Source organism: Brachyhypopomus gauderio, unplaced genomic scaffold (genome assembly GCF_052324685.1).
Source record: "Brachyhypopomus gauderio isolate BG-103 unplaced genomic scaffold, BGAUD_0.2 sc65, whole genome shotgun sequence".
Taxonomy (NCBI): Eukaryota; Metazoa; Chordata; class Actinopteri; order Gymnotiformes; family Hypopomidae; genus Brachyhypopomus; species Brachyhypopomus gauderio.
Window position 1 is genome coordinate 896,566 of NW_027506886.1, and position 27,177 is coordinate 923,742.

General features: G+C 43.2%; 1 protein-coding gene across 4 annotated transcripts in view; it reads right to left on the reverse strand.

The window, feature by feature from the left end:
• Positions 1-1,271: 1,271 nt before the first annotated feature.
• espn (espin) overlaps positions 1,272-27,177 on the reverse strand; it is a 40,692-nt gene continuing 14,786 nt past the window's right edge. The window contains exons 8-13 of one of the 4 annotated variants that reach the window (XM_076989048.1): positions 22,251-22,418; positions 19,598-19,835; positions 12,884-13,029; positions 12,088-12,540; positions 4,948-5,027; positions 1,272-3,228 (exon numbers count right to left, since the gene is read on the reverse strand). In XM_076989048.1, coding sequence (XP_076845163.1) covers positions 3,081-3,228; positions 4,948-5,027; positions 12,088-12,540; positions 12,884-13,029; positions 19,598-19,835; positions 22,251-22,418 — 1,233 coding nt within the window. In that variant the 3' untranslated portion in view covers positions 1,272-3,080. Of the gene's footprint in view, positions 3,229-4,947; positions 5,028-6,706; positions 10,125-12,087; positions 12,541-12,883; positions 13,030-19,597; positions 19,836-22,250; positions 22,422-27,177 lie in introns of those variants that run through there. The other 3 variants (XM_076989047.1, XM_076989046.1, XM_076989045.1) reach the window with 3 other exon arrangements.

A 27,177-nucleotide genomic window follows, 5' to 3' on the forward strand; every position in this document is an offset into this window, starting at 1 on the left:
TCTGCACCTGAGTATTTTGCCTGAGAAACAGCCTTTCACAGGTTCGAGGTCATGGACCAAATGGTGTTCTTTGGATGGAGCAGTGTGGTGGCTTTCAGCAGCTGAAAACTACTGCCAAATGCTCTTTGAACAAATGGGACATGAGTGTAACCTATGAGTAGATCAGAGTGGACCAGGATCCCTCTAGCATGCTGTAGAAAGCTCTGGAGTAGAACCAGAGGAAGTTCTTGAGTCTGCTGACTGATCCTGGAAGCACTCGGGTGTGTAGAGAATCCAACTTTCAGAGAGTCCTACGAAGATGATGGCAGGGGAGACTGATGTAACGTCTGTATTGCGTAGGTACGTTTGGAGAAGCGTTAGGGTGACATGAGAATGCAGATGCTTTTTGTCAACTGGCCTGCAGTTGGATTCATCGCAATGTCCTGTTTGTCTGCTATCAGGACTGTTCCTCTAGATCATCCTGACTGGGGTGATTACCAGAATGAGGAGGGAGACACAGGTTGAATGCAGATGAAATGTAATTCAGTTATGTAATGTGTTCAGTTGGGATTGGGTGGAGCAATGTCAGTCAGCGATGAGTTCAATGGCCCTGGGGAATTTAGCTACGTCACCAAGCCCAACACACTGAGTGTAAATCTATGGTTAATAATGGTGTGTGGCTGGATGGCTGATTGTTGAGGGTAATATGGATTCCATGGGATCTACATGTCATTACTTGTTAGATCAAGAAAGAGGAATATCAGTGTATCCATTTAGGTACAAGTGCTGTGAAGTTATGGATATTGTATGATTAACTAAAATTACCTAAAACTAACACTCCTCATTCTCTCTTATATACCAAAATATATTATAGAAACACAATATACAACTCCTACGGTATGTTAAATAGATTTTACAAAAGACATGTAAACTACAATCGTGAAACTACCCCATGTGACGTTACCTTGCTTAATGACGTCATGCACAACACATCCATAAATGCTGTCCTCACTGGTGTAGGATGTCCATGTACAAATAAAGATCGTATGTCTCGTTATCTCTTATCCGTTCCGTTAGCTGACTCCTTCACTTTGATGCAGACACGAAGAAGAAACGATAAAGGTTCGGATATGCGCCACAGAACTGTGAGAAGAACCACTGGGTATAAATGAGGTGACATTGCGCCCTCTGCTGTTAATAATGAAGTATGGTACCGCAGAGCGTGGTTTTGTTGGGTGCTTACAAAGAATGCTTCTTAGAATCAAAAGATTAAATGAGCAAAGATTGTAATTTTAGTTTTTATTCGGTTTCATGTGACAGTCTTAAAATGAAGGTTTACATGATTTAACGATTGCAGGCAAAGACTGAAAAGAAAAATGTGTATAAAAGGTCATGGAGAGTTTGTCAGTGTTACTATATACATTAGTCTTGAATAGAAAATCTAATGGCAATGATGTTCACATATATTTGATTAATCATTATGGCATCATATGAATTCAAACTATTTCCAGACGATAACTCAAGGAGAACCACGTGTTACACATATATTTGTATAATATGCATATATTTTAGTTTCCAAAAACGAAAAACAAACAAACAAAAAAAAAAGAAAGAAAAGAATGTACAATGAAAAAATTACCTAGCGCACATTTAATTACACAGGACAGACACCACATATCTACATGTGCGTTCACACAAAGACACATTCGGCATTTTTCAGACATTGTACTACTAGAGGCACAGTACCACTAAAAAGACAAAGAGAAAGTATGTAAAAAGACATTTGTTTGATAAGAATATTTTGGTCACATTATAGTGTTTGTGTTTATATATAAGCTGTATAGCAGGGAAACAATAATGTTAAACAACAAACCTTTTTCTGCCACTGTAAACTTCCTGAACAGGACGTGTTTGATTCAAGTGAGAATGAGTGAAATTAATACAGTGTTAAGGTGAATATTGGCTCTTCACCACTGTCTGGGTCATGGTAAGAAAATAAAAATTTGTGTCCCATTAATTTTATTGGAAATAAGTACTTCGAAATGTATTGATGCATTGATCTATATAACATTTACATTGTATTTATATTACTTGCAGTAATCTAGCTTTATAATTACAGGGTAACAGTCACAGGTTTACGCATGGGATGAACAGGCAAAATGTGGCTTTGTGGGACAGCGTGTAACGGCGTTCATGACACAGAACTCTGGTGCCATCTTCTGGTGTTCTGACAAACTGTCGCTTTCTAGTACGTATTGAGCTACATACATTTTCTTCAGCAAAAAATGCAAAAAGAACTCAAATATATTCATTAAGAATCATGTGTATTATCTTTGCTTAATCATTCATTAACTAAGCACCTAAAATTCCTGGACTAGAAAAGGAAGATTTGTCTTGATGTGCATTCAGAAGACATGTCTAGGGTAGGCTGTGCACATTACTGTGACGTAATGATTCGCATACCTTGCAAGTCTTTTTTGCTGAAGAAATTCTGGTGTACTAACATGTAGTTCCATATCAAACATGTTTGAACTGCCATGCTTTTATTTCAATTAGTCAATAATTACTGATTTTAATCTTTAAGGGGATCATGGCTGGGCCAAAAACTGTGAGGAGAATACCTGCAATAATCCTAAACATGCATTAATATATATGAAAATAAAATGAAAATACTTCCAAAGATTTTAAATGATGAAGAAGTGTGGGGAAATAGCAGTGCAGGTATGTATGGCTAAGAATCGGTTGCTAAACATATTAGCTACATTAAAATTACGTATATCTATCACTGCTGGTGTGAGATTTTTTTTGTTATAAAAAAAAAATCTGCAAATGCACAAATGGTCAGCACCACTTATAAAGTCATAGTCTTGTGAGCCTTGGAATAATTGCACATGTGTCTTATTTCAAAGAACTACGATTCCTTCCCTAAACTGTACAAAAACCTCCTCTCATCTAATCACTGTATCAACTCAAGCAGCCACACTCAAAGTGGGCCCACTGTGCACATGCAGTAGAGCTGAAGGATTGTGGGTAATGTAGTGACCTGCAGGAGGCTGAAGGGTGCGTGCAGGAAGCAGACCGGGGCAACAGTGCCGCTGGCTCTAGTCTTTCGCTATGTCTCCTTTCTTTAGGATGATCTGTCGTTGCCATGGCGCCAGCTTGGTTTCGTCATATCCTAGCGTCCGTAGCCGCTGGAGCTCCACCCTCTCCTCCGTCTCCTTCTCCATCCTCAGACGCTCCTCCTCTTTTCTGACGGCGTGTGGGAAATCACACAGAGACAAGGTCAGGGGTCACGCAGCACCAAAGCAGGGCAGAAACAAAAGAAAATGAACGTGCATATAAATGAGAACTACATCTCAACAAACAAAAGTATTAATACATATCAATATTTGGACAATACAATACATCTTCATTTTATAATAAATAATGTATGTATGATATTCACATTGAGGAATTGACATGTTGCTCCTACATAAACGTACAGCAAAAATGTCAGTGTTGAATTAACTCCTACAGCATGGAATTAACACCTACAGTCTTTAATTAATACCTACAGCATTGAATTAACACCTACAGTGTTTAATTAACACCTACAGCATTGTCTCTTACAGTGCATGTGCTTACAGTAACTGATTTTTAAGACTATTTATGATTCGGGAACAAATTAAAGAATTAAATCCTATCAACGTTGTTACTACCATGATAAGCAAATATGGGAAGTCACAACACTTGATGCTTACAGTGCTTTTGTTCTGAGCCGAAATCAATCCCACTGAAGTAAAGTACTAGCACGAATCAGCACTTATCACTACAGAGTTCTGAACGTCTTACCTCTTTTGCTCTCTGCTCGTCCAGATACAGGTAAGAAAAATCAGAAGATTACACATTTATGAATTGAACTGAATGCACAAATATAAAATCACTATACAAAGATGCTTTAAGACACGTTGACAGACATGCAAAAGCACATTTGTGTATATAATACAGTGCTAAAATGTTAGCTTTCAGACTGGCTTCAAACACATATCAAAAAGGACATACAGTGTTCCACCTTAGATGCAGTTCTGAAACATGAAACCTAGCATTGATGTCTTTTGAGCAAATACTGATGTTTAGAACAGTAGACTTAATTTGAATGAATGGAAAAAATATCTCTCCAAAGCTACGGAGTTAGAGGAGCAATCACATAATTTTATTTTCATGACTTTGTTGGAAGCCACTTTGGAAGCCTCTAAATACACTATATACACTGTATGTCCAAATGTGTGTTGACTCCCTTCTTAATTGAGTTTAGATGCTTCAGCCACATTGATTGCCAACAGGTTTATGAATCAAAGCACATAAAGCACAGGGCAGTTTTCATAGAGAAATCCTGTCAGTAGAACGGGCTGAAGATCTCTGAGAATTTAAAACTGGCACTGGGTTTCTCTGGGTTTCTCTACAGCAATGGATCAGTATCTGGCTGTCTGATGGACATGTCTGAGTTTGGTGGAAGAGAACGCCACCTACTTGAACACATACTGCCATACTTTAGTGGAGATGGGATGAAAGATTGTGGAGGTTTGAGGTATCTGGGGCGTAAGTACTTCAGTGGCCTGCACACAACCCTGACCTACCTCTTTAACATCTTTGGGATGCATATGAACTCTGACTGCAAGTTTTCCCGATTGGGCAGATTGTCCAAGACACAGCTTGCTCAGAAGGGTAGTAGCTATTATAGATATCAATGCACATGGTTTTGGAGTGGGACGTCCAAAAAGACCATAACTCTTGTCCACATACTTTTGGCCATATAGTGGGCACATGACGATGTGGTATGAGTGATATGTCATATGACTATGTGACTATATGCTTAATACATTTGTTTTACAAACTTGTCAAAAATGTGAGACGTTAATAGATAGAATAAGGATGATGAAGAGGATGATGAAGAGGAACAGGCTGTCCTGCTCTGCTTTGTTTACTCACTTCTCTTCCTCCATTTTTTTCTTCATGATGTCTCTTCTCCAGGCAGGCATGGAAGCAAGACGGGCAGCCTCCTCCTCAGCCTATCAGAAGGAGACGAAGGAAGAAAACAGCCAATGAGCTCACTAAGAGACCGCCCGTCAATCACTGACCGTGCCGCATTTGGGAGGCGCTATAAGATAGCTTCTGAAGACTTTGTAAGAAATCAAGATACTCCACTTTGTACTTAACGTTAAGTTCTGGGAGGACTACAGTATTTAACGCTTTTTAAAGTAGAGAAGTTGTGTATAGTAACAATAAGTGCAGGTGCAACAATTAAACACAAAAATACTTGACCATGCCTCGATTATGAAAAAGCAAACGAACAAACAGAAACCAACACCCTTGCCAGACTGTCTTTAGCATTAATCTTTGACTGTCCAGAACAGTGCTCCTGAAGTAACTTTCCCAGGCTCAGAGCAAGGGACAGGACCAGAGTGACCTTCTCAAACCCCAGTTCAGACAAGGGGTGCAGGCCTGCTCGGGCATCTCCTCCCTCTGCAAGCTGGCACCTTCAAGCGGACTGAAAGGCTTTTTGTCTGCAGCTGTGCGGGGGAGGGAGTCGTTCTGAGCTTCTCGTTTTCCCCCCCCGAGATCCAGATCTGATCCCGTAAATGCAAACCGGCCAAAGCCCCAGGATCCGGGAAAGATAATCCACACAGTAATATTTAATTACTCACTAGCTCTCTTGTGGATTATGGGCAGAGAAGAAAACATGGCACAACGAAGAAAGGTGGCTGCCTGACTGAGGAAGGTAACGTCAGGACTTCATGACACCTCTACATTACATTTACGCAGCTGAAGGGAGTTTGTAGGTTTACTGCTGTAGAGCTTCCAGTCCAGTGTGTTTGATCCTGCTCTCCCACACCCAACTCTCCTCCTGAGCCAAATCAGTGTTAGATCACAACACAACAACAAAGGTCCCAGTACCGGGTTTGGTACTGCTAAGCAGTTGTATACCAAATTTGGAGAAAACCAGTTATTTGAAAATCATCTGATGTCCTATATCAAAATGAACACGCTGTCATATTTACTGGGTGATGTGTTAGTCCGTTGATGTAAATTCACAAAGGCCAGTTAGAGTAAGTAAGTAAGTAAGTAAGTAAAATACATTTATATAGCACTTTTCACAGGCACAAGCCACAAAGTGCTTTACAACGGAAAATAAAACACACACACAGGCCCCCCACTGTCCTCTGTGAGGACTTCACTGTCCTCCGTGAGGACTTCATTGTCCTATGTGAGGACTTCACTGTCCTATGTGAGGACTTCACTGTCCTATGTGAGACCTGTATCTTCTAGTATCTTAGGCAATTGCTCAGAAGATGCTGCATGACCACATTCAGAAGACATGACCAGATTTAGAAGACATAACCACATTAATTTCATAAAGGTTGCTGTCAATTTTTACTGTCAGGTGACTACTTCATTCGGTGGAACCGAATGGCATGTCATATACGATTCATCCGGTATCTTGATGACGTACGTGTGCAGACGTGACCAGCGTCTTTGCCTACAAGATATCTGGGAAAACTGTGTGTTTGTGTGGACGTATTTGTTTAATGTCCTAACTTACATATATTTTAAACATGGAGAACATCTTTGCTTTATAAAAATGTAGCATAAACAATAAACTACTGAAATAAACTACTGAAATCACTTATAAAGTTTTATTGATTCTTCAAAAAAAAAAAAAAACACTTCAAACACGGGTAAACTATTAAACAAAGACAAAACATATTTAACATCTAAACACTAGAATGATATAACCATTGTTGTGTTGTTTCTTGATTTTACCACATGCAGTTATTTCCTAAATTTGTAATACGGCATTTAATATTCCAAAAATAAATTACATTTGATAAAAGCTGATTACAACCAACAGACCAAACAATACAAATGTATGAAATTCTTAAACATCAAACAATTGATCCCTTAAGCTATAGCTTATGTCTGGAAAAGACATGTGGGCCTTTATGTGACCCTCGATAACAACCCCAATCAACATAATCATCAAATATCACAGTCATCAAATATCAAACAACATGTATTAAATGTGCAAGTTTCTGCTGAGTCCAGTGCTTAAGGACAATTCTCATCAAAACCACAATATGCCCTTGAAATACTGTTGTTATATTTCAGTAAACTAATTGTATTTTTTATTAATTGAATGGTTATTGTTTTGGTTTAACTACATGAAGATATATGAGGACGTCAGAAGCTAAACTTGAGTCAGTGAAATAGCTAAATCCTTTGGTTGCTTTGGATTATTAAGGGTCATGTACATACAAAGCTCACAGAAAGACTGTGCTCATATTCAAATGTAATGCTTATAAAACAATGAAAAATATACAACAATAACAATTTACATTTAATGACCTACAAACATGGACACATTACACCCCTAATGAGAAGCATCTATCCGATGCTAATCAGAACTCATTGCAATATTACATCTGATAATCTGATATCTGATAATGGGTCCAAGCACTGTAGATATATATTGACATCTTTGATTAATCCTTAACTTCATAGATCAAGACTCCAAAATAAAATTTCCATATATGTTTTTTTTAACTTATTATCTATGGAAACGTTACAGCTGTCTTATTATATTTTGCAGTGTTATGCTTTCTATAAAGTTCTAAAACCTTCTATAGAATATTTTACACATTAAGTATAACTTAAAATTTAATAAACATTAGCACAGAGATTGGGTATTTTATTCAGTCAATCTGAAAATTTTAGGGGTTAGTGAGACACTTCTATTTATTACCATTAGTTTAATGAGTTTTTAAAAAAAATCATCTGATCTTCATGAAATAGCCCATTTTCTTACATTTCTTGTGCACTGGATTTGCAGTTTTCGGGAGCGTCATACACAAACAAGACGAGATCAGATGATTTTAGTCAGATGCTGTGTTCCCAAAACATGCTCTTGTCTGAACGGATCCGACTGTCTACTGTCATACCTTATTTGAGGAAATAATTGCACTGTTTGAGTTTTACAATTCCACCTTTGATCAAATGCTCAGTGGCCTCATCATGGTCCTCGTGAGTCAGATATCAAACAACTGTGCTTCCTTCTCTTTCCAGAAGGCGAAGCTTCGCTCGATGTATCTGATAATCTCTTCATTGCTGAACTCCTTTAGCTCATAGATGAGCTTTATGGAGTCTGAGTTTGGCTCAGCGCTGTGATTCGCCGGGTTCTTCTCTCCAGCACGTGCGTCAGTAGGGTCACATTTGGGACTTTCAGTTGTTTGTGCCATTTGCTTTGGCTGTGTCGCACCTTTTGCCATGGCAGATCCGTTTTTCTGCTGGGCAGAGTCTGGAATGACATCGTCTGCTGTCTCCAGCGTGGGGCGCTGTTCAGGATTTGCCCCTAAGCTCTGGGGGACAGCCTGTGATGGGGTGCTTGCGGGGGCCTGTGTTGCATCTTGCCTGGCCTTTTCGTCTTGTTTTGGAAGGGAAGGCACTGCATGGTTTGGTTCTGGTAAGTGTGGACCAGGTGAAGAGCTCTGGGCTGATTCTACCATTCCCTGGAGAACTTCTGGAGGTAGAATCATCTGAGACGCATGCAACATCCCTCCACCCACAGGAGCGTCACCGAAGTACTTCATCTTGGTGTCTTCAAACCCGTCTGACCAATCCCGGGACCCGGTCTCGATGCTTTCCATCACCTCGCGGTGGAACTGACGGATCACTTCCCACGGATAGCTGCCGAGTCGGTCGAACATTTCATAGCAAAGCAAGTGCCGGAACTTGCGCTCGACACGGGGCATGTTCATCTCGAGCAGCTGGAAGTACCCAAGCATGAAAAGATCAAGGGACAGACTGTCATACTGGACCGGAGCCCCGTTTATGTGGGGGAGGAAGTGCTCGGGCCAGTAGATTATCTGAGCACGACTCAGCCGGCGGATCTGTCGGGTGGGTACCTGGCTCATGATGTCCCTCCAGTGACCCAATAGATTCCCCACTACCTGCCTCTGTTTCATGAAGAGCAGCAGCTGGTCATCCTCATTTTGCAAGCCCTCCTCCAGCTCAAACTGGTGGTGGTTATATGGGGAGTGATAATCAACAACGCTGACACTTCTTCCTCCGCCTACGTACTTGGGCTTGTAGGACTCAGTCATGGTGTACTTCCTCCAGTGCTCCAGAAAGAGGAACACGATCCTCTCCTTTCGCATTTCGATGGACTCCTGAACATAGCTCACGTCTGTCTGCACCTCCAGGCTGCGTGTGAGGTGGTCTGCTTTTAATGTAGGGTCACTACATAGAGGCCGTTCAAGATTATTATCTAGGCCTGACTTGGGGACACCGTCAGACCCATCGCCTGACTGGGAGACAGCGTTAGCTCCATTATATGTCAAAGGCGCACATAACGGTGTTATAACTGGCTCTTCCACTAATGGCAAGACTTTATCTTGCTCTGACTGTAAGTAATCAGTTCCATCTGAGTGGTTCTCACAGGAACAGAAGATAAGTTCATCTTCTAGGATGGGCTCAGAGGAAAAACTGGACTCACTCACTACTGGGAGGGACCTCTTCCGTTTGTATACGCGGTTCAGTTTGTTCTCCTCGTGTTTGGACTGACTCTGAATCTCGTAATTGGCCTTCAGGTTCTTCACAGAAACACCACACTGCTTGATCTCCTTCTCCACCTCCTCCCGGGTTGTGAAGGACTGTGATCGGCCAATGTTGCCCGGGACAGCAGGTGCTGTCTGGACCTTCCCGCTCTTCAGACCTTCATAGGTAAACCCTTGATGAACCATATCCAGGACGTCAAATTCCTTGCCACCTAACGTAGCGAGGAGAACGGCCATGCTTTTAAGCAGCGTGGATATTTTGCTGCACCAGCTGGGAAGGTCCTCTGCTTGTCCATGTACCTGTTTGGGATTGACTGAGAAATGCTCGTGGTTCAGTGCAGCAGACACGGGGAGAAGCTGTTGCAGCTCTTTCTCCAGCTGTTCCAACTCCTTCTCGACCTCTGTCACTTTGTGCATGACCTGCAGGTTCTCAATCTGTCTCTCAATGCGAACGAGATCGTCCTCGGTCATCAGTTCACCAAACGGACCCAATATAGCATTGTGTGCATGGGAGTAATGCCAGTCTTGGGCTTGGTAATATCCACGGGCAGCAAACTAAAGCAGGTTCAGAGGAGGAGACAGAAAGGGACAAAAACAGAGGGAGGGGTTTTGTCCTTCAGCCTGCAGCTCCAAGGCTCACTAAACACGCTCGATAAAGCTTCTTCACCCCAAATGATTCAAACATTACATGGATTTAGTGGTGCAATGGTAGCTGTTTTACTATGGTTAAGATGAGCTGATGAGTTTAGTTAGTGGTTTTCAGTTGTTGAGCATTTTTAGTTTAGAAAATTTATGCTGGAAGCTTCCAATTTTGGTTTTATAGAGTGTGTTATAAACTAAGTTTATGTTAAATTCCTATTTAGCAGGATCACTTCTCCTGATATGCTTCTTTTGAACGTCACTGCTTACAAGTACAATCCTGATGGCTAAGTGTGCTTGAATGTAACTAACATGAAATGACAGATGCTTCTAGAGTACTTCATGACCCATTGGCCATAGTGTCATAGGCATGAAGTGAATTGTGGGGGAAAAAAAGGGAGAAAAGTACAAAGATGTGACTGCATTCCAAGATTTAGATACCAGTGGCAGTGTGAGGGGGCCTTGCATCACACCACTGAATCCCCATGTAAAAACTTAGAGCTGCCATGTACCATCACCAATATCTACATCATTACCACGACATTACCACTTCAATAATATCAAAGTTCCGCGTCTTGTCTTGGGATGGTCACAGCAGCCCCAAAGTGTGCACACTGCATCACACCATAGAACAGGTCCAAACTCAGCCAAACGATTCAAAACATGCACACAACACAGGAAAATTGTTTATTTTGAAACGCTAGCTTCGATGAAGGTGCAACCAACCCTGCCAATGTATCTCCTTTCCTGACCTCTGATGTTTGAAGCTCCTACACTCGCTGATTAAGTCAGATGATATATTTCGGTTGAAATTAAACCACAGGGTGAACGATCTGCTCTAACGTGATACTGAGCTGGTTTAAAACCGCTGTCCTCCAAATACCAGATAATGCCGTTCCAGCATGCAAACCACAGATTATGGCAGTAATCTGCACATTCACCCAGTTTGCCATCAGTGTCACAATGCAGAGACAGGAGTGTTTATTTAATATCTCCACAGAACTGCAAAACGTCCTGCCCTTCAGATCCTATAAGTCAACATCAAAAATATTCAGTCTACACAACCCTTTCCAGGCAGCTGTTCCTCAGCTGTGGCAGAGGCAGACTAGCAAATGGGATCAGTTAAAACATACATTTGTCACAATAACACTGTGATCTGATCACACTGTTTGCCACAACCCAGCAAGACAAATTTGTATACTGTCTGCTGCAAAATTGTAGTATCAGAATTTCAAATACTAGAATTACTAAATCTATTGATCCATTTTCTGTCATCCTGAATGAGAGATGGTGAGCGATCAAGTGCCCTTTAATGAGAAGTTCTTAATTGCCACCAACTACAAAATTCAGAACTAATTTATCGATTGTGCGTGACGTTAATTTCAACAATTTGTTCACACCTAAGCTACTTATAAATGACAAGTAAAATACAATGTAATCCATTTTTGCAAAAGAAAAAGAGAAATTGGTGAAAAAAATAGCAAACGCACACCAATTCAACAAAGCATGCAAAACTCCATTATCCTCCATGTAGGTCAATTCACTAATATTTTAATTCTGACACTTTAGGAGGACAACTGCAGTTAAGTTGAGAAAGTGACTTCACTTCTTTAGCAACGAGTTTCCTACCTTGAGTTGACTCGTACCTAATAATTACTTTACTACCAACTTTTAAATAAAAAATATTAACATTATTGACTGAAACCTTTAGAGCAGTCTCAGGATTCATTATGAAGTGTTCCGTATGTTGGAGGATACCTTTGACAAAAGTTGATTGAATCAATCAGCCTAATTAAGACAAAAGTTAAATACTGCTGCCGGTAGCAAAGCCACTTTCTCGTCCGCCAAAACCTTTGACAAGCGTCTGCTGCTCACTCACCTGCCTCTTGTTCTCCTCTTCCTCCTGCATCTTCACGTGCAGCTTCCGCACCATGACCTGTCTCTTCCACTCAGGGATGGCTCTGCCCTGCTCATCGTGGGTGGGCACCAGCGCCTCTATATCCACCACGCCAGACTTGCCGCTCTGGCCCGAGGCGCCGTTGCCGTTAATGGTGGACAGCTGCTCACAGCTGTGTGAGCTGGAGAGGTTCCGGGGGCCGCGGGCTGTGGGTGTGGTGGGCGTGGCTGGCGAGGAGGAGGGTGAGGATGTGGGTTTTGTCGATTTGGATTGAGGCTGGGGTTGGGATTGGGATTGAGATTGGGGTTGGTCCTGGGATTGAGGCTGGGGTTGGGATTGGGATTGAGATTGGGGTTGGGGCTGGGATTGAGGTTGGGATTGGAATTGAGATTGGGATTGGGGCTGGGTTTGAGGTGGTGACACTGGGTTCTCTCCCTAGAAATGGAAATATCAGTAGACTTAGAGTGGTGCTACAGTTCACAGATGAAAGAAATTCTTTAAAACAAAGCTGTAAATAATATGTATATTGTTATCTTTTTTACTTAATAACTTTTATTTACTATCGACTTCAGGCGATAAAATATTATTGCTGGAATGATTTCAAAGTTTACGTATTTTTATGTATTTGTCTTGTTCTCAGATAGAAAAGTAATCCTTAGAGAAGTTCTCTAAAAAAAACCCCTAATCTACATATTAAGGAATAATGTAAACGTTTTAAAATATGTGAGTGTGTGTGCGTGCGTGGGTGTGTTTGTGTGTGTGTGCGTGTAGCACTCACGTTGCTCCCTGCTGAACCGCTGCTGGTGTATACAGTCGTGTAACCTTTACTTTGGGGTGTGGGCTTCAGACTCTTTCCAGCCTTGATTTCAGCCAGAAGTTCAGAGTTGTCTCCAGTAGGGGACATCATATTGAAGGACTTGGTGCCTAACACAGAGACAGAGGTAGATGAGAGACAGATCAGTAAAGGAGAGAGAGAAAGAGAGATACAGCGAAAGAGACCCATACATCAATAAACTAAAAGAAAAAACTAACATTTGAATGAGGAAGCATAATAAGGAGAAAAATTAAGTTAATCATTAAAACAGTTTGACAGTTTGAATTAAGCGTGCTTTAGATTTAAGCTGCAGATTTAATGGAAAGATGCGCCTTTGTTGACATTTTCATCACTTAAATGTTAATGGGTATACTAATGATTGCGATATCTAGTATCTGGAGAGCTTTCCGTAAAACACTTCAAGTTCTGGTCATCTTATAGGTGTCTATGTTGAACCTGCATAGAACTGCATGACAGCATGATAAATCACCTGATTATTTCACAGTGTGGGAAAACATTAAAGGAATGCAAACTGCTCACAATCAGATCACCATGATAATGCATCTGTGTGCAAATCATGTCAAATTCCTTGTTTCCCAAAAGCTCAAATTAATCTTGATTACAAGCGTGATTAAAACCATAATCTACTTGTAAACAAGAGTGCATTCAATTCTGGACATTTTAATCACATTAATTTCATGTCTAGAACAAAAGACACTTGTCTACATCCAAGATCCCCTAAAACAATGTGAAGCTGTTTTGCATATTCATTCTGCAGTTCACACAAACTCTTTCCAAAGGTTAAAAAAATGCAGAAACTGAACTTTTAGAATATTAAGGAAGAAAGTGGTCTCCATCAGTGTGGAACAGCTGGTGAAAGCCCGATCAGCCATTCTCCATTCAGATCTACCACAAGCAAGTACATCAATATGCCAACAGAAGTGAAGAATGACCTGATGTGAACTAAAAGCTTTAAGGTCAGACATTAAGGCTTCTGAACAGTTCCATCCACTATATGGAGGCAATCAGAGGCCTGACATTATAAGACAAAGAATCATACATCACCTGCTGCTTTGGTCTGAGATCTCCACAGGATTTTCTGAAAGAGAACACTATCTGAGCTTTGAAAGAAAAAATCTAGAGCTGTCTAACCCGTCCTGGCTTCTGCCTCAAATCAAAGGCTTCCTCTCCCGATCTCCCTCTCTCTGCCTGTGTCTCTCTCTCTCTCCTTCCACAGCCAATGAGAGGGACCACTCAGCATTAGTCTGTTCAGCACAAGGCCATCACAGTGCGGGAAAGGCTGAAGAGATCAGTGCTAATGAGCTTGGACAGGCGGTGGAGGCCAAGCTAGAAGTGTATTTCAAAGTGCATCCTAAGCCTCAGGCCACACCCCTTCTGCATTCCCTCTCTTGCATGCCCCTCCTCTCTGACAGCCTCTCATCACCTCCATCTCAGGCCACGCCCCTTCGGCATTCTCACCTCCAGTTCCCTCTCTTGCAAGCCCCTCCCCTTTTCCAGACTCTAATCACCTCCATTCTCCCTAACTCTGCAATCTTAATTCACCACACCCACATTTAGGCTCATCATACCTTCCTAAAGCCCTAAAGAGACCTATGGCCATAGATGGAAGCCAGACACACACACACACACACACACACACACACACATTCTCTCTCTCTCTCTCTCTCTCTCTCTCTCTCTCTCTCTCTCTCTCTCTCTCTCTCTCTCTCTCTCTCTCTCACTCTCTCTCTCTCTCATAAACCAGCAGAAAATCACCTTGAAAAAAAAGCATGCCACACACACATCCCACATTCGTGTCCATACCACGTCACAACACACAATACTTTCAGTCATAACATCCTGATAAATTTTTGAAATGCAGCTCATCCTTGAGCATAACTTAAACAAAGGCTGGAGAGACATCGCATCCAGGATCCTCAGGACAGACGCATGTGGTGTTGGTGCGGTCAGAAACCGCAGGAAGGGCGTAGCATAGGAATCGCGTAGTGGAGGCTGCCCTCGTATCTGTAGCAGTGGCAAAGGCAGGATCCGGTCACAAAGGCTAGTCACCCTGACTAATGAATGCACTGTGTGGAGATGTTATGCGTTTAGCGTGCTCTGACTCATGTCACCACGGTAATGAGAAAAGGGTTTCAGGAAACAATCGTGAAGCTTTGCATCTACGCGCTGTTAAACACGTCAGATTCGCATGGCATCTCAATTCACCGCATCCGAAACTAGCTCACCTTAATGCAGTGAACTAAGGCGTACAGATATGACAGCAACTGCTCTATTGTTTTTACTGACCTAATTTACAGTTCACTGTTTTAGATGTGATGGACCGAAGACACAGAGTAATGGCAGCTAACTTTCAGCTATCCTGCCTCAGAGAACGGACACCACCGAGCTGACCCATTCCAGTCAGTAACCAGCAGAACACGGTCTTAACATGGTTACTAGTGATCGACCGATATATCGGCCGGCCGATATAATGGGCCGATTTTTGGCATTTTTAGATTATCGGCATCGGCCAAAAGACCAAAAGGCCGATATTTACACAATGCACACAGGCAATGCTGTGGGCAGCTCTGTCATTCTGACTGGTAGAGCGCCCCTTTACATCCATTTTGCCACTTACAGGAAGACATCAGTGAAAGCACAGGTAGGCTACAGGAGTACAAGCCTTCAACCTGCATCTGAATGCTGTCTCATCAGAGAAAATGGTAAGAATTATTTTCTCTCCTTCAGCTCTCACTATTGTTAATGGCTGCTCTTGGTAACATACACTCAGTCATCTGCGATCATAAATGACTGAGCTGATAGCCCAGATACCAAGAGTTATTTAGTATTTTCAGTCGGCTGCGCTTGCTAAGGCTAACTCATTAGCATAGCTTACTTTGCAGGGAGTCCAAAAGCTAGCGTAAAATGATTAACTTGCCAATAAGTTAGGAAACAAACTTTACTTTTTTAGATGTGAACACTCCCTTTTATTCGCCATCGTTCAGTGAAACAGTAGCGCAAATAAGGAAATAATGCTCCTTAAATATGCTGTGCATATTTCAACTACGACGAAATATGATGATACGACTGCCATAACAACAAATATCAATCAATCAATCAATCAATCAATCAAATTTTATTTATATAGCGCTTTTTACAACAGTTGTTGTCACAAAGCAGCTTTACAAGTGCCGAGTCCTAGCCCCCAGTGAGCAAGCCAAGGGCGACAGTGCGACATATATCCGCGCATTCTACAAAACTGGGAGATTTTGTCTAACTTGCTCAAAGCGTGAGACTTGAGATCACTGTTTACAAATAAAATTATTATTATTATTGTCATGTAATCAGAATAACCATACTTAGCCACGGCATGTTTAATGGCTTCGGCTCTTTCGGCAGGATCTTAATACGTCTTGTCGTGTTTTGTCTCAAAAACTGCCTCGTTGTGATAGCACAGTATTCAGACAGCACGATCTTTGACATTTTTGTCATCTCTGTCATCAAATATCGGCTTTACATATCGGCCATCGGCCACTACTGCCATCCAAATATCGGCATCGGCCATCAAAAAACCCATCGGTCGATCACTAATGGTTACACCAGCATAAAGTAACCAATCAACAGACAGATGCTCCTAATGTGTAAAAATCCCATTATAGGTAGTAGAAACTGATTGAGACAACATTTAGATGGTTAAGAAAACAAACAAAATGGAGATTAGATTTCATCCAAATGTGAAGGTTTCTGTTGTCTGCAATCTCTTAGGCTGGTGATGGAGAAGCAGGAAAGGCACATGCTAACACACACGCAGGGTGTATGCACGCAAACATGCATGCAAGATGTACGCACACAAACATGCATGCAGGGTGTATGCACGCAAACAGACATGCAAGGTGTACGCACGCAAACACACATGCAAGATGTATGCACGCTAACACGCACACAGGGTGTACGCACGCAAACACGCACGTTAACACGCACGCAGGGTGCACGCACGCAAACACGCACGCAGGGTGCACGCACGCAAACGCACGCAGGGTGTACGCATGCAAACACGCACACAGGGTGTACGCACGCAAACACACATGCAGGGTGTATGCACGCAAACACACATGCAGGGTGTATGCACACAAAAACACACACGCAGGGTGTACGTAAGCAAACACACATGCAGGGTGTACGTATGCAAAAACACACACAGGGGAGCACTGTGGGCCGGCAGGAAACCAGTACTTACTCTTCCTGTGCCGGAGTGCTTGGGAAGCTGGGGTGACAGGTGTGACTTTAGAGTGAACGCGCCGGCGTGGAGGGGTGCACGGGACAGGAGGCGGAAGGACGGCGAGCAAAAGGGGTCAAATCCGTGAAAAACCCAAGTGCGGAGAAATGTCAACGGAGGAGCAGGAGGGTCAGGCGGGAGGAGAGGTGGAGGAGAAAAGCCCCACGTGTCCCAGCGGAGGGAGTGAAAGGGGGAGGAGTGGGTGGAGTAGGGTGGAGTGGAAGAACAGAGAAGCGGATGAACATAAAAAAAACAGACAAACAGAAGCACTAATTAGTGATCTAAACAATGTGATGTGTATATAGGGGAATGCATATATAGAGCCATGTATGGAGATGCACAGCTTGAGGTGAAATATCATTATGATTGGGAATCTCTTATGAATATCAGCGCATAACAGTGAAACGATACAGAACAGCTACATACAACAGTGATTAAATGACATAATAATACCAAAAATAGTACATATAATTCTTGCTGATTTTGCACTTGCGATGCCAAGACTCACTTTCAACAGACAAAACATTTGACTTGTCTTACGTTCCCCTTCATCGCCGAGCGCTACTTGTCCATTATTAATAAGTGTATTGTCACCCTAGTGTTTGATCATACAATTGCGCAACTCCTGACAGAGTCTGCCATATTACATCACCCACAGCTTCCATAGAAGTGTAATGAATCACCCGGGTGTAACAGTGCCCTCTTGGCTGCACCCAACAATGAGGCATCAGGCTGCCTTTGTGAGTTGCCAGTCTGACTGCGGCTTTCTCAGGTTGACGCTCGGAGGCCGGTGCTTGGCTAACGGTGACCCCTCCGGACTCGTGGGTAACACACGGCAGCACGCTGTCGACTATGGGCGCCACAGTCCTGTACCAAACGACCGTCGAGAACATTGCCCACTGGCACATGCCAGAAGTCTCTTGGAAAAGAAGCAATTAAGTAAATGGCAGAACACTAAACCCGATTTCGAGGTAACGGTAGCGCCTGGGCATTAATTTTAAACAGGTATTTGGAGAGTGCACACCGATCACTCTCTTGTTCACAGAGCGAGTCTTTAAAAGATTTACACCACGCGCTTACTAAGGCTTGGGGCAAAGATTTTGCAAATCGTAGCACAACAGCATATTTTCAGACCAATGAACACAAAGCGCACACAAGACGTTTCAGGTTAAGGGCGGTAGGAGATCTCTATTGCACTTTCCGAGAAGAAGAACTCCAAGCTCAAGAGGAACCTCCAGAAGCTGATCACCGGCCAACGTGCCTCCGCTCGAGCTGTAAACCTGTGTGCTTAAGATGAAGCTGTGCTTTGGGTTGCCACCACACGACCGCATCAGGAAGGTTTCAATAAGGCCACCCTGACTGCTCCGGTCTATTTAATACTACACTAACGGATTCCTAAAAGAGGAAGAGTTTATCAGATGCTTAAAGGTGAACAGCTGCAGACATAAAATCCGATTCCCTTTTTCCCGCAGCAACTCGGGACACGTGTTTACCATGATGAGATTATAGATTATGAACTTTCTGATCTGACCTTAGTAATGAAGTTTTGGAACATTCAAGCATTCGATAGTACAGATTTGGATTTTGTTAATTTCATTGTATTTGTCCTAACCACTTAAAACATATGCATCACTCAAAAAAAATGCAGCATCTTGAGAATCGTGAGAACATTTACATTCAATGTACTGCTCAGAGTTCAGACAGACCGGTCCACCCCTGCACCGTCTGGTTACGATCTAACCCAAAATGTCCACACCTCCATCCCGTCTTGGTACGATCTAACCCAAAATGCCCACACCTCCACCCCGTCTGGGTACGATCTAACCCAAAATGTCCACACTTCCACCCCGTCTGGGTACGATCTAACCCAAAATGTCCACACCTCCACCCCGTCTGATTACGATCTAACCCAAAATGTCCACACCTCCACCCCGTCTTGGTACGATCTAACCCAAAATGTCCACACCTCCACCCCGTCTGGGTACGATCTAACCCAAAATGTCCACACCTCCACCCCGTCTGGGTACGATCTAACCCAAAATGTCCACACCTCCACCCCGTCTGGGTACGATCTAACCCAAAATGTCCACACCTCCACCCCGTCTGGGTACGCTCTAACCCAAAATGTCCACACCTCCACCCCGTCTGGGTATGATCTAACCCAAAATGTTCACACCTCCACCCCGTCTGGGTAAGATCTAACCCAAAATGTTCACACCTTCACCCATTTCCTCAGCCAATTCTCTGCCCTCGGACCTCGCCATACGCATCAAAGACAGCGGCCGATGCAGACAGAGGATTAAGAGCGTAAACAAATAGCCATGTACATGGAGACAGTGTGAGATAGAGCGTGAGCACGTTCAGAGCGATGGAGGAGGAGAGGAGCCTGAGGACGAACTCACTGCTGGAGGAGGAGGAGGAGAGGCGGCCGGACGCTCCCGGAGAGGCCCCGGTGGCACTCTGGGGAGCTGCAGGCATCTCGGAGGGCAGGGGCGGCGGTGGAGGAGGGCTCGAGGTGGGGTTGATACCCCCGCTGGGCAGTGGGGGAGCAGGGGGAGGTGCGGGCAGCTCCTCGGGGGCCTCCGTACCGTTGGGGGGCGCGGGGGCGGGGTCAGCCGGCTCTTCCAGCAATGCAGAACCCTGTAGGGCAGGAGGTAGCGGTCAAATCACATGAACGTGAACCTGAGCAAGCCAGTCGTGGGTCTTTGACCTGCAGGTCCTAACACTATTCACTTTATCATGAGTAGCTGTTAGTGGTGGTTGGAGAGGGGAGGGGCATTATGCTAATGAGACTGTTCTAAGTGGTGCTCACCTGCCTTTTGTTCATTAGCTTCATTAATCTTTTTAGATCAGTTTCCAGCTAGAGCATTCACTTTTTGCTCAGTACGTTGCATTGATGTTTTCATGAGAATAAAATGCAAAGGCTTTGTGGCTGTTTAATAGTAACCATACACAGTCAACAAAATGATTATGACTATAATGATTATGATTATAATATTACAGCCAGTAATACTGACAATATTTAATCTGTTTCTTTAAAGAAAGCTTCAACTGAAGAAGATCCACAAACAATGGGGAATCTTGTGAATTCCACACTTATGCATCAAATGTTCTCAGTATAAATATTTAATGCTCATTTAATCAACCTATACTGGCATATGCCAGTAAAAAAACAAACTGAATTTCTAAGTTGGTTATAAACAGATCGTGTAGCCCATGTGATCTTGTACCAACCAATCTAAAGCATCCTCTCCTCCTTCATGAGCAGTGGAGCACACTGCAGAGTTTTAAATTCCTCCGTAGCTAAATGAAGTGGATCTGATGCCTCAGTGGAATGAGGAGACATCTGTTGCAGTTAAGCCCCACAATCCTTTACACTGCTGGTCTCGAGAGACTATCACTTACCCCGCCAGCTACATTCCCTCCCCACCAACTGTCACGGAGTTAAAGAGCGACGCGTGCTTCAACCAACCCCCTCCCACTCCACCCCTCCCAGACCCCTGGCCCATCTGACGCGTGCCAGACACGTGCCTGTCGCATGCGTGTCATTCCCTCCCCTACAATAGCATTACCCCCCCCCCCCCCCCTCCCATATGGCGTGTTTCATGTCACCATACATGCTGCTGCTAATGGGTATTTACTCAAGGGACGTGTGGAGCACCATCTGGTCCACTGGAGGGGCCGGACATCCTACTGGGCGTCTAATTGGCTCAATGAACATTTCACCCAATAGGGTGCATTTGCTATTCATACTCCACTGGGAAATTTGGAGGTTCTCAAAAAGTTTATTAATACATTAATTAACAATAATTGCAGCTGCCGGCAGTGAAAGGGTTCATAGGAAGGAGTCTATAATCAAAACATTTACCAAATTCAAATCACATTAAAAATATGCCCTGCTTTCCATTTCTGTTTGTTTACATCACAAACATAGTGCTGTAACATAATATATATATTATTATTAACATAATATATACATATATATTTACAGCACTCTTTTAAGTTTTGAATATGACCTGTCCTAACCTAATCTAACCCAAATCCTAATCCTAATCCTAGCCTTTGGAGGGGCATTTTTATATTGACACTGAGATTACATTCAGCTGGTCTGAAACAGCACTAACGACAATATCAATGGTGAGTGTTGTTGAGCAGAAGCGGTGTATACAGAGGCCGGAGGCGGCTTGCACCGCGCAGCTGTGGAAAACGCTCATGCGCTGGATACTAATGCCACATTGTACCTCGGCACAAAAGGCCAGGGCACTCTGCCGTTCTGCCGTGCTCGATGGGGCGTAGTTCCTGCACTCAGGCCGGCACAAAAGGCTCAAGGCCTCCGGCGGCGCCGTTGCGTAACGCGAGTGAGCTGTGCAAACAGCCTGCCGGGCGCGTTTTGTCGGTGGCCGGCGACGCCCGGGCCCATTAGAGCCTGGGTGGGGCAGGCCTCACAGGTGGAGGAGAGCAGCTGGTCCGGACACACCTGGATGACAGACAGCTGGCAGGAGATGGGTGAGGTCATGTGACCACCCCTGGGAGGCACGTCTGTATTGCTTTCTAATGCTTTGTAATAGTGTTGTTAACTTAAGTCGTTTTGTTTTATTGCAATGAAAGTATTATGAAAGGCCTCCTTGTTGAAGTGTTATTGGTTTTAATCTAGTTAACATTTATATGTTTCCCCTAAAACTGCTTTTGCTTTTTTGGCCAAACAATAACTGAAATGAAACGGACAAATTATAATGAATTCATGTAGGCTGTTATTGAATTTACAGTGAAGGCAAAAATGTGAGAAAAATAAGAATTTGAGAGAATAATAAGAATTTGGGACAATAATTTGGGAGAATAAATATAATTTGGGATATTTACTGTAGGAGACCCTCTGCTATGTGGCTTTATCCTGACTTTATACATATCCAACAGTAACTACTGTATGCAATTACCACCATGTACAAAACACCTTAGTATCACGTTTTAACTAAAACACGAAGCCGTCTACCCTCAGACAAGCAGATGACCACGAGATGTCTTTCCTTTTGAGAGCGGACTGAGTGAGCGGTGTACCTCCTCATTAGGTGCCATTGCTTGGCTGGAGCGCGGGACCGTGGTGTCCGTGGTGTCCGTGCCCAGTGTCTTGTAGTAGTCCCCTGTGCTGGGCTGCTTGCTGAAGCTGCGAGACTTCCTGTTGGAGTCGACCCGCCGCAGTCTGTCTGGGTTTTCACCCTGTGCCAGCTGCTGGTGAAATGGAGAGGACACGGACAACATTGGACAATGGACAGCATCGACCAATGGACAGCATCAACAAATGGACGACCAACCAATAGACAGCATCGACCAATGGACAGCATCGAATAATGGACATCATCGACCAATGGACAGCATCGAATAATGGGACAGCGTAGGACTGGGAACAACACCGTTAACCTTCTCCTCCTTTTCTATTCGTGAATTAAATTATATCGCGAGCAACATTAGAAGACGAGGTCACTTAAAACAACTTCAAATGAAGTCCATTTTATTACCATTCCAGCTTTAGAAACGAAAAAAACATTCTTCTAAAATCATGATGCAACACAAAATAACAAACAAGTGCCAGCAACAATAAATAAAAAATACAGGCCCAATAATCACAATAGCATGCTGGAACGAAATCACTATGAACTTAGCTGCTACTGAAACAGCAGAACCTAACCATGCCATATTGTCCTACTGGATTCCAGGAAGCTATGACACATTCAAAATGGAGCAGCTGAATAGAACATCGGCTTTCGTTACTTTTCCAGTGACGCACACCATTCGGGAGAAACAGGGATTACAAAACAGTCTGCAGACTGCTGGAACTAGCGTGAGTCCCAGTGTGGATCCATTCAGATGTTTGCCTTCGCATTAAGCGCTTAGCCTGCTGAAATGTTCTCAGCTTCTGAACTCAGACCTGACCACATCAGGCGCTGGTCCACGTTAGACACGTCCACGAAAAGCAGCTGATTTAAACAGCACACTTTCCCTTTGTTGTGTGGATTGTGAGTTCAGAAAGCTATCTGCATCTGAAGTTGCTCACATGTGGGGAAAATACTATTTCATAATAATAAAAGTGTTCAGTGCAAAAATCAATAAATGCGTGTATTCGATTTTAGAGCCATGTGTGAAAAGCTGCCTCTTCTTACGAACCTGTTGGTCATCCCTTTATGCAATCACAGAAAGCTCAATGACTACCGAGTAGAGCAGTACTGTCTTAAAGACATCTAAATTCATCATTAATAAGCAGTACCAAGGAAAGTGGATCCTTTCTATGATGGGAAACCACTGCTAGACATTGAAGGGACCAGATATAGGCAAATATCATACTGCTGCACTATACTGGTTAAAAACCAGTGTAAAATTACTTAGTTTTTAGATTGTGAAACAAAGTTTTTAGTTTGTGAAACAAAAAGTTCAGATGTTGCAGTCCAATGTTATATATACTTCCTTTATATATGCTGTGTATACACTGAGTATAATGGATTTTACAAAGTCACATGACTCTTTGTTCAAACTCTTGCTGAACCTTTGGCAAAGTCTCTGTTCGTGGATCGGGAATGAACTTTAGCACGGTCATGTAAGCAATGGCGCCCTGTGGGAGTGTACGCGCAGGGTCTTCAGAGAGAGGGGGACCTCCTGTAAGTCACACCACGCTCCCTTCGGACACGCACACTCTCACTTACCTCCTGTTACTCACACGGGTGCTGCTGGGGGAGATTTCAGCTGGTCTGGGATCAGCGTTTGCCCTCACTTATTAACAGGATAGTTTGACCCAGAATGCTAATGTTGTTAATAATGGATGAGAGCTAGTAGGGAAAGACAAAACTTACCACTAGTTCTTCATTGTTATCCAATGCTAGCACTCTAGAGAGAAGAATGCCTGTAAATGCTAAGTGAGGATTTGGTGCAAGCTCTGGGAATTCAGTATAAAAAAGTGAAACTAAACTACCGGTAGTTTGGTTTGAAATACAAGTATTCAATATAACATCATAAGTAAAGATCAACCAGCTGGAAATTTCCAAGCCTTCAACAAACAACTAATGCTGCTTTTCCTGATCTTGCTTGATTTTCCTAATGCAAAATCCCCCTTGATTTGCATGGTAATTCCATCTTGCACGGCCATCCCACCTTATAAGGTCAAAATCTTTATCCATTCTGTCATGTGTGTCTAAATAGTGTCTTTAAAACACTGTACAGCACTGTGTAATCATTATTTCTGAATTTAAAAAGTAATAACAAGATAAAAATAGAAATATCTACTGTTACCACCAGCCAATACTCAATAAGTAGGTACACCATTACTGTGCTCATTATCTATGAAGCCAAGACATCATAAGAGCTCTTACACCTTCAAACACACCACAGGCGACAGACGACAGATTAAAAATAGATAACAATAAGGACAACAGTGAAAAAACCAATAACAACACTGTTGCTGTTCATGAAAAATGACGCCATGCATGTCATACGCCTTCCCTATTGACAAACACTGACTCAGAGGGGCAAATTAGCCTTTGGTGTTGTCTTTTGTTCTTTCAGCGTGCGGTTTGCATTGTTGACGTCTGTCCCGCACTGCCCACAGGTCTGGCCCACAGGCCCAGTGTAGACTGGTGCCTTCAGAGGAATGGGGGCTCTGACCTCTCCACGCCGCACGCATGCCTCTCTGAAACCCTTCCCCGTTCAAACTTGTAGCGTGTGTTCGGCGCTCGTCAGCACCCACGTTCGCGTCCCACTCAGCTCAGCGCTACCGGGTACGCACATACATTTCGTTCTGGGCCGACTGCAGAACTCTGACGGGCATCGGTAGAGGGTTGTCAGTTCTGACTGGCTCTGTTTAAGTCCAGAGATGTATAGCTCACAGTCAATTCCAATTCTTTGTAAAATGGTTAGCACAAGCTATTTAATGGCCAACACCACCGAAATTTCTAATGCAAACACATAACACGGCTAAGGCGCTTTAATTCTCATGCTCAGAGTAGGTAGAAAATTGTTGCTACCAACCCAGCACCAATTCCACCCCCACACCTTCTAGTTCCGTATAAACTTATCACGTAATGAGGAAGGGCCAAACTACCAAACTTTAACCCTAATCCACATACCAACTCATCAAAGTACAAGGTGTCCATGAGTCATGCTGGCTCTGAGTGGGGGGTCTTACCCTGTCTCTGGGTCCGTGGTCCAGTTAGTTCCAGGGAAGCTGAGAAGACCAGAGGTGATGAACACACAAGTGTCACCAGATCCCCATTCCACTGCGCTTGTGACAGTCTACCTGCCTCTCGCTTTACCTCTCTCCACCCCCTGGAGTGCAGGCACCAATCCCGCCACAGCACAGTGATGTCACCACCCATGTTCCAGCCAACCACAGGTTAAAGTGACTGGGGCTTTTTATGCAAAGCGCCACGACATGGCAGCAGGGCATGGCTGCCTGGTATCAAATCTCCAGCTGGCTTACTGATTGCTCCAAGCACACTGGAAGCAAGAGGGAATCGGATTACAGACAAGCGCAGGGAGCTGCTTCATAGCGATGGTTTTACTGGTTCCCTTTGTTGAAACTGGGATGGACAATAGGGAGTGCAATGATGTTGGAGTCAGATGCATAAAGGAAAGAACTATCAAATAGTTCCTATTTGGACAGGGCAACAGATAAATGCAGGCTGTGTATAACAGTGTCATTTAATAAAATGCAAACATATGTGCATGGGCACAAATACAATGTCTAAAAACAGTGCAGAAAGAGATGCACTTTTGTGAATAAACTGAAATGCATTGTTGCTAGACCAAAACACATCTCACTGCAAAGATCTCAGAATAGAACAAAATCTCATATTAAAGGTTACAAGATGAAATGTTGTATTTGCTGAATGAGGTCACCCCAAACAAACTCAAATCCAGTAAGCTCTATTAGGCTAAACAGGAGACAGTGTATTGTGCCAGGAAGTGGTTGCCATTAGCACCTGTGTTGCTATGGTAGCCATTGGATTGTTTTTCTTTGAGCATGTTTATTGTTGCTCCATTGCTTTCTCCTCCTTTTACCATTGTGAACAATTAACAGAGAGAGAGAGAGAGAGGGAGAGAGAGAGGGAGAGGGGAAAAGAGAGAGCGACTGAGTGAGTGAAAGGCAAACAGTCTGGAGTCTGAATGGATTTATTTCTTGAGTTTGTTTTTAATTCTTCATGTACGATAGAGAACAATAACGTGTATGTGTGTGTGTGTGTGTGCGTGTGTGTGTGTGTGTATGGAGGGAGGTTCTTTTTATGCTTCCTAATCACTGGGCAGAACAGTAATTAATACTTGATCAGGGTAATGAGGGCCAGCCAAGCAGTTGTGTGTGTATCTGTCTGTCTGGAGGGAGCAGGTGTGTGTGCGTGCGTGTGTGTGTGTGTGCGTGTGTGTGTGCGTGCGTGTGTGTGTGTGTGCGTGCATGCGTCTGTGTGTGTGTGTGTGTGTCTGTGTGTGCGCGTTTGTGTGTGTGTGTGTGTGTGTGCATGTGTGTGTGTGTGTGTGTGTGAGTTTGTGCGTGTGTGTGTGTGTGTGTGTGTGTGTGTGTGTGTGTGTATGTGTAGGTGTGCATCTGTCTGTCTGGATGGTAAGAGAAGTGAGAAGGTTAGTCTAATTAACCTTTGTTCTCAATTGGTTCTTTATAAAGCCACTCCAGACACTGATAACACTAAAGAACATTCACATCACAAAACTGACCTCAGTTATATGCCATTATAAAAAAAATTATCAAAAATTATTGAAGAATCTTCCAGAATGTTCAGCATATTTGATATGGAAAGTGTGGCCATGTGATATTTTGAAGTTAAGCTGAAAAGCAAATTTGTGTAACTTTTCACACTAGCAAAATTCTAGACATACATAATAGAATGCAGATATAAAGATAGCAAACCCATTACTAACCCATTATTAACCCATTATTAACCCAATAACCCATTATTAACCCATTATTAACCCATTATTACAGCCAGGTGCA